Source organism: Garra rufa, chromosome 17 (genome assembly GCF_049309525.1).
Source record: "Garra rufa chromosome 17, GarRuf1.0, whole genome shotgun sequence".
NCBI lineage: Eukaryota > Metazoa > Chordata > Actinopteri > Cypriniformes > Cyprinidae > Garra > Garra rufa.
The window spans coordinates 4,549,020-4,563,130 of record NC_133377.1 but is presented as its reverse complement, the minus strand read 5'-3'; the positions used below and the strand labels follow the sequence as shown (position 1 = coordinate 4,563,130).

The 14,111-nt window shown below is 36.2% G+C and overlaps 2 protein-coding genes across 2 annotated transcripts; both read right to left on the bottom strand.

Moving 5' to 3' along the window:
* Positions 1-2,574: 2,574 nt before the first annotated feature.
* LOC141289534 (tissue alpha-L-fucosidase-like) lies at positions 2,575-8,186 on the bottom strand. The gene is made up of 8 exons (XM_073821647.1): positions 7,762-8,186; positions 7,541-7,675; positions 6,113-6,250; positions 5,868-5,973; positions 5,578-5,778; positions 5,295-5,485; positions 4,551-4,650; positions 2,575-4,468 (listed from the first exon to the last, which is right to left on the bottom strand). The coding sequence occupies exons 1-8, from the start codon at positions 8,112-8,114 to the stop codon at positions 4,337-4,339; spliced, it is 1,356 nt and encodes a 451-aa protein (XP_073677748.1). The 5' UTR covers positions 8,115-8,186; the 3' UTR covers positions 2,575-4,336.
* Positions 8,187-8,535: 349 nt separating this feature from the next.
* Positions 8,536-14,103, bottom strand: LOC141289824 (tissue alpha-L-fucosidase-like). The gene is made up of 8 exons (XM_073822015.1): positions 13,609-14,103; positions 13,393-13,527; positions 10,111-10,248; positions 9,839-9,944; positions 9,551-9,751; positions 9,257-9,447; positions 8,897-8,996; positions 8,536-8,813 (listed from the first exon to the last, which is right to left on the bottom strand). The coding sequence occupies exons 1-8, from the start codon at positions 13,959-13,961 to the stop codon at positions 8,682-8,684; spliced, it is 1,356 nt and encodes a 451-aa protein (XP_073678116.1). The 5' UTR covers positions 13,962-14,103; the 3' UTR covers positions 8,536-8,681.
* Positions 14,104-14,111: the final 8 nt, after the last annotated feature.

The following is a 14,111-nucleotide window of genomic DNA, read 5'->3' as shown; positions in this document are numbered from 1 at the left end:
CCACAAATTCTTTGGTTTTTAAACATTTTTGTGTATTTGAACCCTTTCCAACAATGGCTGTGTGCTTTTGAGATCTGTATTTTCACACTGAGGACAACTGAGGGATTCATATTTAATTATTACAGAAGGTTCAGATGCTCACTGATGCTCCAAAAGGAAACATAATGCATTAAGAGCCAAGAGTGTAAACTTTTGAACAGAATGAAGATGTGTACGTTTTTCCTAAATATCATATTTATTTCATTTAGTACTGCTCTTCAGAAGCTACAAAAGATGCTTACATGTTTCTCAGAAGACAAAATGTTAAATTTACCCTGATCTTCAAATTCAAAAGGTTTTCACCCCCAGCTCTTAATGCTTTGTGTTTCCTTCTGAAGCATCAGTGAACATTTTAACCTTTTGTAATAGCTGAGTCCCTCAGTTGTCCTCAGTGTGAAAAGATGGATCTCAAAATCATACAGTCATTGTTGGAAAGAGTTCAAATACACAAAAATGCTGAAAAACCAAAGAATTTGTGGGACCTGAAGGATTTTTCTGAAGAACAGCGGGTAGTTTAAATGTTCAGGACAAACAAGGGACTCATGAACAACTATCACTAAACCAAAAAACACAGCTGTGGATCATATCAGGCAATATCACAGTATTAAGAATCAAGCGTATGTAAACTTTTTAATGGGGTAATTTGTATAAATTCAGCTATTATTTTCTCTTGTGGACAATATGTAAACATATTTTATGTGAAAAATCTTATTCAGGTCAGTACTAAATAAAAAATAATACGCATTTTGTATGATCCATCCTATTTTGGTAAAACATTTAGCAGATTCTGCAAGGTGTATGTAAACTTTTGACTTCAACTGTAATCCTGTCAACGTTCAAAAAATTAAATGTTTTTGCAATTTGGCAGTCTTATAATTTATATACAAATAATTTACTTTAAAATTACATATCAATTTAATCCAAGTTGTTTCAAGGTATCAAACATACAATGCTATCTTAAATAATGCTGAATTCATGGCGAGGATGGAAGTGGGAACATCCGACTTGAAATGTACCACTTCAAACTAGAGGATGACACGGGAGTGGATTTTCACTCCTGTCCCGTCCCACTCCCATATAAAGAAATCTTGTCCCGTCCCACTCCCAGACCAAAGTTTAAAAAAAATTCCCGTCCCATCCCGCTCCCGGTAAAATGACTCCCACTCCCATCCCGCTCCCGTTTAAAATGACTCCCGCTCCCATATATTTTTTTCTTCATTTAGTGTTTAGGTAATACATATGATTTTACCTGCTTCCCATCCTGTTTTAGACCAGCTGCTGAGCCCCTGTTTCTAGATTTTCTGGAGAAAATCTAGAAACCGGAGACAGCAAATAAAAGAAAACAGTAGTTCACACACCATGTCTACAATAGTTTAATAAACCCAAACAACATATAAAGCTGCATTTTACAAATTTTTTGTTGAGTAAACAATACATTTATAGTTTACATTTATAAACATTTATATGCTGCGTCCCAATTTGCATACTATCTGTCCTAAATAGTGTTCGAAAATAGAATTAGTATGTCCCAAATCGTAGTATGTTTTAAAAAAGTATTCCAAAGTTTCCCGGATGGTCTATACTACTTAACTTCAGAATTTGAAGTGCAGATCAATGCGCACTCTAATGGCTAATATTGGCCACAACACTTTGTGAGGTGAACGAGAATTTGATTAGAACTACAAACACGCATAAAAAGTGTTAAAAAACTACAAATATGGCGGATATGCTCGACCAACGGACAAGTAGAGAAAGGGGTTTAAGTGATAAATAATCAATGTGTAACCTAATAAAAAATATTTATTTAATGTTATCCGTGTTATATTTCATGTGCAGCAACATTATGAAATTTTATAATGATAGGTTTGGTCATTAACTTTTTAAATTCATCATTATGCAAACACGAGCAGAGTTCTCGGCATGAAAGACTCCCGAAAGAAAATGCCTCTTCATTTCTCTCTAATATGGTAGGAAATCAAATTTAACCAAATGTAGATGATGTTAACTAACAGGGCAGTTTAAACAGTGAAAGACGAAGTAGTATGTCCCAAAATCTGCCTACTATTCTGCTACATTTCCTTTTTTCTTTTTTTTGTCGTCTTTCCTATTGGTTGATTCCCGCTCCCGTCTGCTCCCGTTAATATTTTATCCTGTAGCCTACCGTCCCAATCCCGTGATTAATAGCAAAGATGACTCCCATCCCGCGGGAATCCCACAGGAATCCCGTGACCCGTGGGATTCCCGAAAAAATGTCAGCCTCTACTTCAAACCTCCAGTCAATGTGAGTTCCAGTCAATCACCTCACGTTAACATATTGACCTCATGATACCGCCATGACACAGAGCAATTCATTTTTTTGTGGCAAAAAAAAGCGCTGCCATTCGTTTTGAGAAGGGCTCCACACTAACATTCATGGTTGACTAATCTTTAAGTGGCATTCTAGACATTATTTCCAAGCAGGAGGTGGGAAAAATCTGAATTTTGAGTTGTCTGGAACACAGCATAACAATATGAAATTGAAATTTGCATCTGATGTGCCATTCAGTTGGTCATTTTAATTGAGCAACCAAATTCTATACAATGAAAACTTTATACAAAACTTACAAAAAAACAAATTCATTACAAGATTCAGTCATGTAATCAGCGAAGGAGAAAGCTGCTAGCAGCGATGACGGGCCCAAGCCCCCAGTGCCACCGACACCCCGGTGGCATCAGGAAAATATATAGTATGCATTTACAGTAACCCTCTGGCAGTCTGGATTTACAGCAATGAAAGTCTTACTCTGGAATATCAAGAGAGTGAAATAGATATGCGCACACAAAGGGAACAATATGTAAGACTTCGGCAAAACTTTACAATAAGGTTTCAGTTGTTAATAATAATTAACTATATTAATTAACATGTACAATATATAGAATGTATGAATCTTAGTTAATAGTAGGTTAAAAAGTTACTAATACATTATTAAAATCAAAAGTTGTATCTGTTAACATTAGTTAATGCACTATGAACTAAAATTTGATCGACTAACATTAACACATGAATAGATACTGTAAAATATGTTGTTCATTGTTAGTTCATGTTAGTTGATGCATTACCTAATTTTAACAAGTGAGACCTTATTGTGAAGTATTACTAAAACTTTTAATTAATCATTTTTGTAAAAAATATTTTGATGATCTTTAAGCATTTGTAAAACAATTATATAAAATTATATTACCAGTACAGCTAAAATGTCTGATATTTTTTAATACATTAGACCCAAGAGCATCGAAAATTCATAAAGTTAGGCACAATTCCTCAAAATTAATGTTTTGAGGTGTTTAAGCAAAGCACTTTAAAAGATAAGAAAATTAATGTTTTTCTTAAATCACCATAGCAACAATGTTCAAGATTTTCAAAATCGTTTGCAATTTAGCATCTTTGGCCTGAATTGCATGATTGTCCTAGGATGAGTATGCAAAAATACACATTTAAACCAAAATAGCCGACATTCTGTGGGTCGTAGCTAATGACTGTAAATTAGAAAGAATTCAAGTTTGAAATGTTGCCATGGCAAAAGCATTTATTATATTAAAAATCCCTTTTTAAAAATCCCGTTTTACATCTGCTGTATTTTGATATTTTTCTGATAAAGTTTAAAGCAAATCGGGTAAAAATAGTCTGATTTCAAAGCATTTTGAAAATGACACACTTCCTGCTGTCAGTTGGTGGCACTATTTTTTGACTCCTTATGATTAAGTTATTAACTGTATTATTAAGTTATAAAACACTTCCTGTTTCCCTGATGCCCACAGATTTCAACTTTAATTTAAGAGTTTTTGAGCATATTAAGGCCCCCCAAAAGCCCCAGATAGTCAGAGGGCAAAAAAAAAATAAAAAAAAAAATTATTGTGGCCCCTAGGTCTTGGGCCCTCAATATATTACTATTGCAATAATAACATTCTGCAAAATTTAAAAACCAGAGTATTATTATTAATAATAATTTTACAGAACATCAAAATTACAACGCTAATACATATGGATGCTTTGATTTCGAATTAAAAAGTTTGGGAGATGGTTGTCACATGTTGTGTTTTCAAATGCTAAGGGCTTTCCGCACACAACTGCTACGTTGGGAGTAATCCATTCATTCAGATGCACTTATAAATACAGCATTTCACAGTTTGTTAGGTAACTATTATAGGCCATTCACATGTGCCATACTTAAGGTAAGTAGGACAATATTTAGGCAACAAAAATAAAAATCACATCCCTGAGAGTGTCATTAAAATCTACAAAATTGTTTTAATGGCTTTAGGCCACCTTATCCAGCTTGAGGGTCCAGGCTTTAGCAGGTGTGAAAGGCAAATCAGGCAACACAATAAGCAGTCCTGAATTTTGCAGAGGAGCCCATTTTAGAGGCTCAGGGTTCCCCAACAAAGTCACCTGAACAGAGATACAACATAAATACAGATATTTCATTTATATTTTATCAAAAAACACATTTGATGAACTAATAAATATTTACCACTGTGTTGTAGGAGGTTTTAGGAGCTAAAAGCATAAAGGTGTTCTGCATGGGATTGGAGGTAAAGATCGCATACACAGTGTTGTATTTTGATGTATACCTGGAATTGAAGGAAAATTTAAAATACCAAAATTAATAAATTATCCACAGCTTTAATATAACCACACCACATGTTAACTAGGACTAAACTGAGACTGCAGAAACAAGCTAAGAAGAAAGCAAAACTACTGCTGACTACGCTCACAAGAAACCTGTATTCAAATTGTTAATGACAATCAAATCATCATATGATCGTTTATCAAGGCCGTAACAGTTAATGGGCTCTTACGGTTGGCTTTAAAGGGATAGTTCACCCAAAAATGAAAATTATATTGTTTCAAACCCGTAAATTCATCTCCAGAACACAAATTACAATATTTTTGATAAAATCTGAGAGCTCTCTGACTTATCATAATTTCTGTTTCGAAGATGAAAGAAGGTCATACAGGTTTAAAACGACATGAGGGCGAGAAGTTAATGACAGAATTTTCATTTTTGGGAGAACTATCCTTTTAAAGTCATAATTTTAAGCAGTGGCCTATGCATCCTAAACTATAACTTTCTCACATAGCTCCTATATACTCATCATGGTCTCCAGATGACACTTTTTCACTGCAACCACAACAGGAGGTTCTGAACGTTTTTTTAAAAAAAGGAACTGTAAGGCACAGACAGATAAGAGGAAGTTTAAAAACATCAACACACCAGACAGGAACAGTAGCGTTCTCAGCCTGAACTCTCCAAGGCTTAGTTGCATAGATGGCTTCACCGTTGACCTGCAGCCAGGCTCCAATTCCTCTGAGACGTTCCTCAAAGACAGGTGCCATCGTGCCGTCTGCTGTGGGCCCTACATTCAACAGATAATTCCCCCCTAATGCCACCACGTAGACCAGGTCCTGTAGTCACAACATACAGTATGAGAGTTGCATTTGTGTAGAATCTGGTAAAATCAAGTCAAGAAATTTTGTCTATTAGCAATACATCCCACCTTTATAATGGTTGGTATATCCATCAGATCACTTAGCTTCATATTTCGGCGATACCCCCATGATTGCGTGTCCACTGACTGGCATTTCTCCCACTTGTGGTTTGGCAGCTGTTTAGGAGTGAACTTGTCAGCACAGTTGTAATAACCTCCATGTTTACAAGAACAGCCCGCCCCCCATCTGTCATTGGTCACCACTACATCCTGTAAGAAGTGAAATAATACAGCCATTATGATCTGAACTATAATTTGAGACACAGTTTTAAAATAAAAATATGATGCCATGATCTCACTTTGACCGGACTGTCGTTGTAGAGCCAGGATAGGAATCCTGTCGAGTTCCAATAAGTGTCAGGTGCTTCCCAGTCCCCATCTGACCAAATCAAGTCCGGCTTGTACCTGAATCATCAAAAGCATCAGTTATCTTTCATAAATGTCACACTATATATGTAGACTGTTAACAATTACTGTACAACAGACAAGTCAGACTTATGTCATAAACAACTGCTCTTCATTATCCAGCCTGATGCAGATTTACCTGTTGACCAGATTGTAGAGCTCTGGCATGACTTTTTTTTCAACAAACTGCTGGGTCTTGAAACCAGACTGCTTGTCACTCAGGTAGAGGGGATTGAACCATTCATACAGTGTGCTGTAGAGTCCATAATGCAGAGACCTAATATACAGTACAAAATTCAAAAGTCAGGAAAAAAAGTATAGACTGGGAAAGACTAACATAAAAACAGGCATGGCTTTTTTCATTTTACTTGAATGTGCAGGACTTTCATATCATCATATTATTAGGGGTTCAAGCGTGCAGCGCTGAAACCCTATTGTAATTGTTAGAGTGGCCAAGGAGCAGCAATCTCCACGTAAAATCTAATCGGGCAGACCAAACAGTAATTCATAGAGACTTGAACATGGAAGGAATGGTAGTACTCACACCACTTAACTGTCTTATGTTATTGGAAACCTTGTCTCTCCCGGATAAAACACAGGCCTTGGATTTGTCCGTCACCCTGGCAAAGTTTTTTGGGTATTTTGCATTTTTTTTTAAAACCTACTTTTTTGAAGTAGTCCTAGGTTTACTCGACTAGAACCAAACCAGTGCACAAAGATTCTCTGAAGAGCGAATATCAATAATTATCAAGAAAAAGATTGTATATTGCTCGGTTTTTAACACATAAGACAGATCTCCACATTCTGAATCAATAATCAACAAGAATCATGAATAAATCAAACTGTTTGTTGAATTATGGAAAAAAAATATATTACAGACTCATTCAATTATTCTGTAAATGGTTACAGAATTTGTGATTTTATTTTAGATAAATTTATCACCAAATATTATTTAAAAAATGTGTTAATTGTATTTTCTGATACTATGTAATTCTAAATAAAGTCTAATAATAATGATAATAATAATAATAATAAATAAAAATAATAAATCAGTATTACCCCCAATGATTTAAGGAAGGATTTTCTCTGTTATGTTGTTTTTGTAAAGAGGAGTCAGAAACAACATTATTCGTATTATTTTTTGGTGTATTAAAGTTTCGTAAACTGTTTTTGAGGTTTTCATTAAATTATACGAATACCTGATTAAATAGATATAGGTTTAAAAATGTGCTCCATTTAGAAAAATATCACATACATAATGTAAAAATGTTAATTGTACCAAATAGATTGTTTTCCACAGATTTTTTTTTTTTTAATTATAATTCTTTCATTTCTTTAAAGAACAACAGTTAAGATAAGCTAGAAAAAGCTAGCGTAAGTGATGTAATAGTTACATCATTTATTTTTGTTGTAAGATGAGGTAACCTTATGTAGTAATGTATATATATGTTGTGTAACTTTTTCCCGCTGGAAAAAAGGAAGTGGCTTATTTCCGCGCTGAAAAGTTAATGCAGCCTTGGTTACAATTAGGTCTGCAAAAGTGAAAACACACAATAGCCTACAGTACCTCCTTCTTATCGCAGCCCCCAAATCTGCAACAAGATCCCTGTGAGGTCCATTATCAACAGAATTCCAATTCCAGGAGTTCGGGGACCCCCAGTTTGTGAAGCCTTCGTGGTGTTTGGATGTGAAGACCACATATCTGCGCAGAATGACAAACAAGCAAAAACATAAATATCAAGAACTTAGGAAGCAACACTGCAAACCCATCTCTGAAGAGCTACATACTTTGCTCCTGAAGCCTTGAAGATATCAGCCCACTCCTCGGGATCAAAAAACTCAGCATGGAAATCAGGGGCGAAGTCGGCATAGCTGAATCCAGGCGGGTAGTTTTTGATCATGTATAGGATATATTTAAGTTCTAGTGCGCCCTTCCAGTTCCACCAGAACCACTCGCTGCCGTACGCGGGCACTGAAAACACCCCCCAGTGAACGAAGATTCCGAACTTCGCCTCGTCGTACCATTCAGGCAGAGGTCTGGTGTCCAAACTGGTCCAGTCGGGCGTATATCGCGTCTCGATAGTTAATGCGCAGGACAGTAGACAAAGAAACTGGAATATCTGACTCCGAGTCACTTGCATGATTGATCTCAACTAAACAGACCGTGATCAGCAAGGTTAGTATATACACTAAACAGTTCTGCCGACAACAGGTTTTTATTTCCTGGTTTATCATATGACATATAGCATGTGACTACAGCACATGACTTACCTGCAACGGAATAAAGGAAATATGACTTTAGAAAGTTGGTTAGCTGCTAAAGTAACGTATATAGTCTACAAATAATGCACATTAATCGTTTAAATAAATATAAATAAAACCACAACTTTTTTGTAACCTAAACAAAAATCAGTTCAGCATGCTTTTAGTTTCAGTTTCATTACATTACACCTCTGCAACAGACATAGTACTCATAACACTTATTAACCAAGCAAATTAAATAACACGAGCATTACCTTTCCAAGGTGTTTTACACAATGAATCAAATTAGGACTATAAAAATAGTTTCATTCAGTTGGTCAGTTTTATTGAGCAATCAAATACAATTAAAAAATAACTTGATTTATACAAAAACCTTAAAACATTTATACAAAACATTCTTAAAATCATTTAAATTTATTAAAATCTACTAAATAATTTTAACATTGTTAGGCCACCCCATCCAGCATAAGGGTCCAGGCTTCAGCAGGTGAGAAAGGAAGATCAGGCATCATAACGGTCAGTCCTGTTGAATGCAGAGGAGCCCATTTCAAAGGCATAGAGTTCCCTAACAAAGTCACCTGAACAGAGATGAAATGCATGTTTTTTGAATGCAATAAAAATACATTTTATTCTAAATTCACATTAATGTATAAATATTTACCACTGTATTGCTAGAGGTTTTGGGAGTGGAAAGTGTAAAGGTGTCCTGCATGGGATTGGAGGTGAAGATCGCATACACAGTGTTGTTTTTTGACGTATACCTGGAATTGAAAACAAATTTAGAACACTAAAATGTTTGAGCGTGCTAACTAAGAGTCTAGGAACAGGCACAGAAGGAAGCAAGAAGATGATTAACTCAGCTCACAGGAATCCAGGCTGCTAATAAACAGACCGAGAAGTATTCAAATCTTTTATGACAACCACATGATCAGTTCATGGGTAAGTACATACTAGGTCAGCTTCTTTCAATTAAAGTGTAAGGCACAGACAGATAAGAGGAAGTTTAAAAACATCAACACACCAGACAGGAACAGTAGCATTCTCAGTCTGAACTCTCCAAGGCTTAGTTGCATAGATGGCTTCACCGTTGACCTGCAGCCAGGCTCCAATTCCTCTGAGACGTTCCTCAAAGACAGGTGCCATCGTGCCGTCTGCTGTGGGCCCTACATTCAACAGATAATTCCCCCCTAATGCCACCACGTAGACCAGGTCCTGTGCTCACAATAAATAAGAGTCATTAGGTACCATATAAACGTATAAGCTTGTATCCATATATTTTAATTAAGAACTCTTGCCTATTAACAGCACACCCCACCTTTATAATGGATGGTAGATCCATCAGTTCATATAGCTTCATATTTCGCCGATACCCCCATGATTTTGTGTCCACTGACTGGCATTTCTCCCACTTGTGATTGGGCAGCTGTTCAGGATTGAACTTGTCAGCACAGTTGTAATAACCTCCATGTTTACAAGAACAGCCTGCCCCCCATCTGTCATTGGTCACCACTACATCCTGTAAGAAGTGAAATAATACAGCCATTATGATCTGAATTACAGTTTTAAAATAAGAACAATTTTATTCATGATGCAATGATCTCACTTTGACTGGACTGTCATTGTAGAGCCAGGATAGGAATCCTGTCGAGTTCCAATAAGTGTCAGGTGCTTCCCAGTCCCCATCTGACCAAATCAAGTCTGGCTTGTACCTGAATCATCAAAACCAACACCAGTTATCTTTCATAAATGTCACACCATATATAACTGTAATGGTTGATGTTTGCACAGACAAATACAACAGACAAGTCAGGCCTATGTCATAAACAATTGCTCTTTGTTCTCGTTTTGTATCATTATGTGACTGATGTAATTTACCTGTTGACCAGATTGTAGAGCTCTGGCATGACTTTTTTTTCAACAAACTGCTGGGTCTTGAAACCAGACTGCTTGTCACTCAGGTAGAGGGGATTGAACCATTCATACAGTGTGCTGTAGAGTCCATAATGCAGAGACCTAATACAAAGTTACTTTATTAAACTACAGCTACTACAATGATATTAAACATTTCTACTGTTACTGCAAAATAAATACACTTTTTTTTATACAACTCAAGAAAAAAATACTAAAAACAATAAGAATACATGAATGTACACTCTAAAATCTCATAGTTTTTTTGCACTCTAAAAAATCCCGGGGTATTTTTTTTTTTTAACCCAAATGCTGGGTTCAGCCTGCTGGGTCATTTTATTGGCTTGTTTTTAATATTTGTACCCAGATGCTGGGTATTTTTTGCTGAATACATCACCAACATATTTTGAAAATGTTGGTGAAGTATTCAGCAGGTATTCAGCCTTTTATACTTTTGGGTACCCGCTTATGACTTGACAGGCAATGTGAACCAATAGGATTGTATTTTGTAACACATACTTCAGGCACAGGGTCATGCTGCTGCATTCCCCAAAGTGTCCACCAGGACACAGCGTCTCCTTCCCTCTTGGGGAACCATGGTTACATGGGTAACCCAAGTACAGTGTACATTTTAGGACTCAGACCTCAGCCATACAACAAAAAGGTGTCATGCCTCAGACTAAAAGTCGTCAGTCACAGGACAAAACGGCATCGTGCCTCAGACTGAAAGGCTTCAGGTCTCAGGAAAAACGACATCAGGTGTCAGGTGTCATTGATTGAAACGGACTCAGATTAAAAGGCATCAGACAAAAAGTCATCAAGCAAAACGGACTCAGATTAAAAGGCATCAGACAAAAAGACATCAAACGAAACGGACTCAGAATAAAAGGCATCAGACAAAAAGACATCAAACGAAATGGACTCAGAATAAAAGGCATCAGACGAAACGGACTCAGATTAAAAGGCATCAAACAAAAAGACATCAGGTTTAACAGACTCAGGACGGACAAACTTAACCTTTTAAAAATTAACCATGGTTTTACTATAGTGAAAGTATAGAATCTTTTTTTTATGTATTGATTATCATTTGTATAACCACAGTTTTATTTGAAGCTAAACCATGGGTATTTTAAGTAAGGGTAACTAGTACTATTTGGCAACATGCAATATTATACACGTTTTAAACATACACTGTACAATTTAATTAGTTTACCATTTAATGAAACAATGAAATAGTTCTTCTTGCTTTCTTAAATAGTGTTTAGATAATTGTTTAATTCTTAAAAAAAAAACAAGAAACTTCGGTTTGTTAAAATTTACAAAGAAAAAAAATATGTTTATAACAAAACAACCATTGCTTTTAGTGGAGTCAGAATGACAATGTGCTAAAATAATGCATTTGAAAGTAATGGATACATCTTGCTGGATATTATTATTCAACCAACATTTTCACAGAATTATTCAGTATAGTGAAAAGTCCAGAAAAAAATGACGTTCCACACCATTTTGCTTGTTCCTAACCGTGTGCGTGTTGCCACACTAAGTCCGTTTCACCTGATGTCTTTTTGTCTGATGCCTTTTAATCTGAGTCTGTTTTGTCTGATGACTTTTTGTCTGATGCCTTTTAATCTGAGTCTGTTTCGTCTGATGGCTTTTTGTCTGATGCCTTTTAATCTGAGTCCTTTTTGCTTGATGACTTTTTATCTGATGCCTTTTAATCTGAGTCTGTTTCGTCTGATGACTTTTTGTCTGATGCCTTTTAATCTGAGTCTGTTTCGTCTGATGGCTTTTTGTCTGATGCCTTTTAATCTGAGTCTGTTTCGTCTGATGGCTTTTTGTCTGATGCCTTTTAATCTGAGTCTGTTTCGTCTGATGGCTTTTTGTCTGATGCCTTTTAATCTGAGTCTGTTTCGTCTGATGACTTTTTGTCTGATGCCTTTTAATCTGAGTCTGTTTCGTCTGATGGCTTTTTGTCTGATGCCTTTTAATCTGAGTCTGTTTCGTCTGATGGCTTTTTGTCTGATGCCTTTTAATCTGAGTCTGTTTCGTCTGATGACTTTTTGTCTGATGCCTTTTAATCTGAGTCCTTTTTGCTTGATGACTTTTTATCTGATGCCTTTTAATCTGAGTCTGTTTCGTCTGATGACTTTTTGTCTGATGCCTTTTAATCTGAGTCTGTTTCGTCTGATGACTTTTTGTCTGATGCCTTTTAATCTGAGTCTGTTTCGTCTGATGGCTTTTTGTCTGATGCCTTTTAATCTGAGTCTGTTTCGTCTGATGCCTTTTAATCTGAGTCTGTTTCGTCTGATGACTTTTTGTCTGATGCCTTTTAATCTGAGTCCTTTTTGCTTGATGACTTTTTATCTGATGCCTTTTAATCTGAGTCTGTTTCGTCTGATGACTTTTTATCTGATGCCTTTTAATCTGAGTCTGTTTCGTCTGATGACTTTTTGTCTGATGCCTTTTAATCTGAGTCTGTTTCGTCTGATGGCTTTTTGTTTGATGCCTGAGGATGTCCTAAAATGTACACCGTACCCAAGACATTTTTCTGCACTAAAAATGCAGTTTTTTTTTTTTTACCCAAATGCTGGGTTCAGCTTGTTGTTATTTTTAATATTTTTTAACCAGGTGCTAGGTATTTTTTCTGTAACTAAGCTGCTGGGTAATTTGTTTTAATGGGTTATTAAATATTGGGTTATTTTTTCTACCCATCTGCTGTGTTGAGCCTATCTCCACCGAAACAAACCAGCTGTTCAGATACAGTCAGTGTTTTTTTTCTTCAGTGAAAAAAAGCTTTGAAATAAAGTCAATTGAATTAATTATTCTGTCACAAAGATTAAAACTTACTGTCACCTACTGGCGGTTTAAGTTTATTTTTTAAAGTCATTTAAATCGTTTAATTTTCTATTTTCAAACGTCTTATTATGAAATGCATTAATGCCACCTCTGAATCTTGTCAAAAGAATCTGTAAATATTCCTTAATGCCACATTTGTGCTCTTCTGTGCCATGCAAAGGTGAATTGTTGCTGATTTCATTTGACTGGTAACTTATTTTTCCTGATTGTATTGCATTATTTTAATTTACTTTATAGTTTAATTAAAAACTGTGAAAAAATACATCTGCATTTTTACTGTCACAAAAAATAACATGCATTGAATACAGTTAAAAAAATGGCATTACAAAGGTTTAAAAAAAAACTTCCAAGTCAAATATCCCTTTATAATGGGAAGGTTAATTTCTGGTTTACCTCTTTCTTATCGCAGTGCCTAAATCTGCAACAAGATCCCTGTGAGGTCCATTATCAACAGAATTCCAATTCCAGGCGTACGGGGACCCCCAGTTTGTGAAGCCTTCGTGGTGTTTGGATGTGAAGACCACATATCTGCACAAAACGACAAACAAAAGCTTAAATATGTAGAACAAACACAGTAAGCATCACTGCAAACCTATATCTTAAGTATACTTTGCTCCTGAAGCGGAGAAGATATCAGCCAACTCGTCGGGATCAAAAAACTGAGCATGGAAATTAGGAGCGAAGTCGGCATAGCTGAATCCAGGCGGGTAGTTTTGGGTCATGAACTGGATATAGCTGGGGTTTTGTGTGCCCTTCCAGTTCCACCAGAACCACTCGCTGCCGAACGCGGGCACTGAAAACACTCCCCAATGAACGAAGATCCCGAACTTCACCTCGTCGTACCATTCAGGCAGAGGTCTGGAGTCTAAACTGGTCCAGTCGGACGTATATCGCGTCCCGATAGATGATAAGCATGATAGTAGGCAAAGAAACAGCGATATCTGACTTCGAGTCACCTGCATGATTGATAAGAACTGAAATTCACAGAGTTGTAAGAGTGCACGGTGATTAGTAAAGTCAGTATGTCAGTATGCACTGCCTTCTTTTTATGTGCTAGAGAAATATTTCTACCGGCATAACTAACTAACCCGAGAAACCATTCGTGTTTCCTG

Bases quoted from the DNA above. Each gene is read 5' to 3' on its own strand.
- LOC141289534 (XM_073821647.1), bottom strand. From the start codon at position 8,114: ATGCAAGTGACTCGGAGTCAGATATTCCAGTTTCTTTGTCTACTGTCC. The intron at 6,251-7,540 runs GTACTGTAGGCT...ACTGTATATTAG, and splicing joins GGGGCTGCGATAAGAAGGAG to GTCTCTGCATTATGGACTCT. The intron at 4,469-4,550 runs GTAAATATTTAT...ATCTCTGTTCAG, and splicing joins AAACCTCCTACAACACAGTG to GTGACTTTGTTGGGGAACCC.
- LOC141289824 (XM_073822015.1), bottom strand. From the start codon at position 13,961: ATGCAGGTGACTCGAAGTCAGATATCGCTGTTTCTTTGCCTACTATCA. The intron at 10,249-13,392 runs GTAAACCAGAAA...ACTTTGTATTAG, and splicing joins GGCACTGCGATAAGAAAGAG to GTCTCTGCATTATGGACTCT. The intron at 8,997-9,256 runs GTGTGTTGATGT...TTTCAATTCCAG, and splicing joins AATGCTACTGTTCCTGTCTG to GTATACGTCAAAAAACAACA.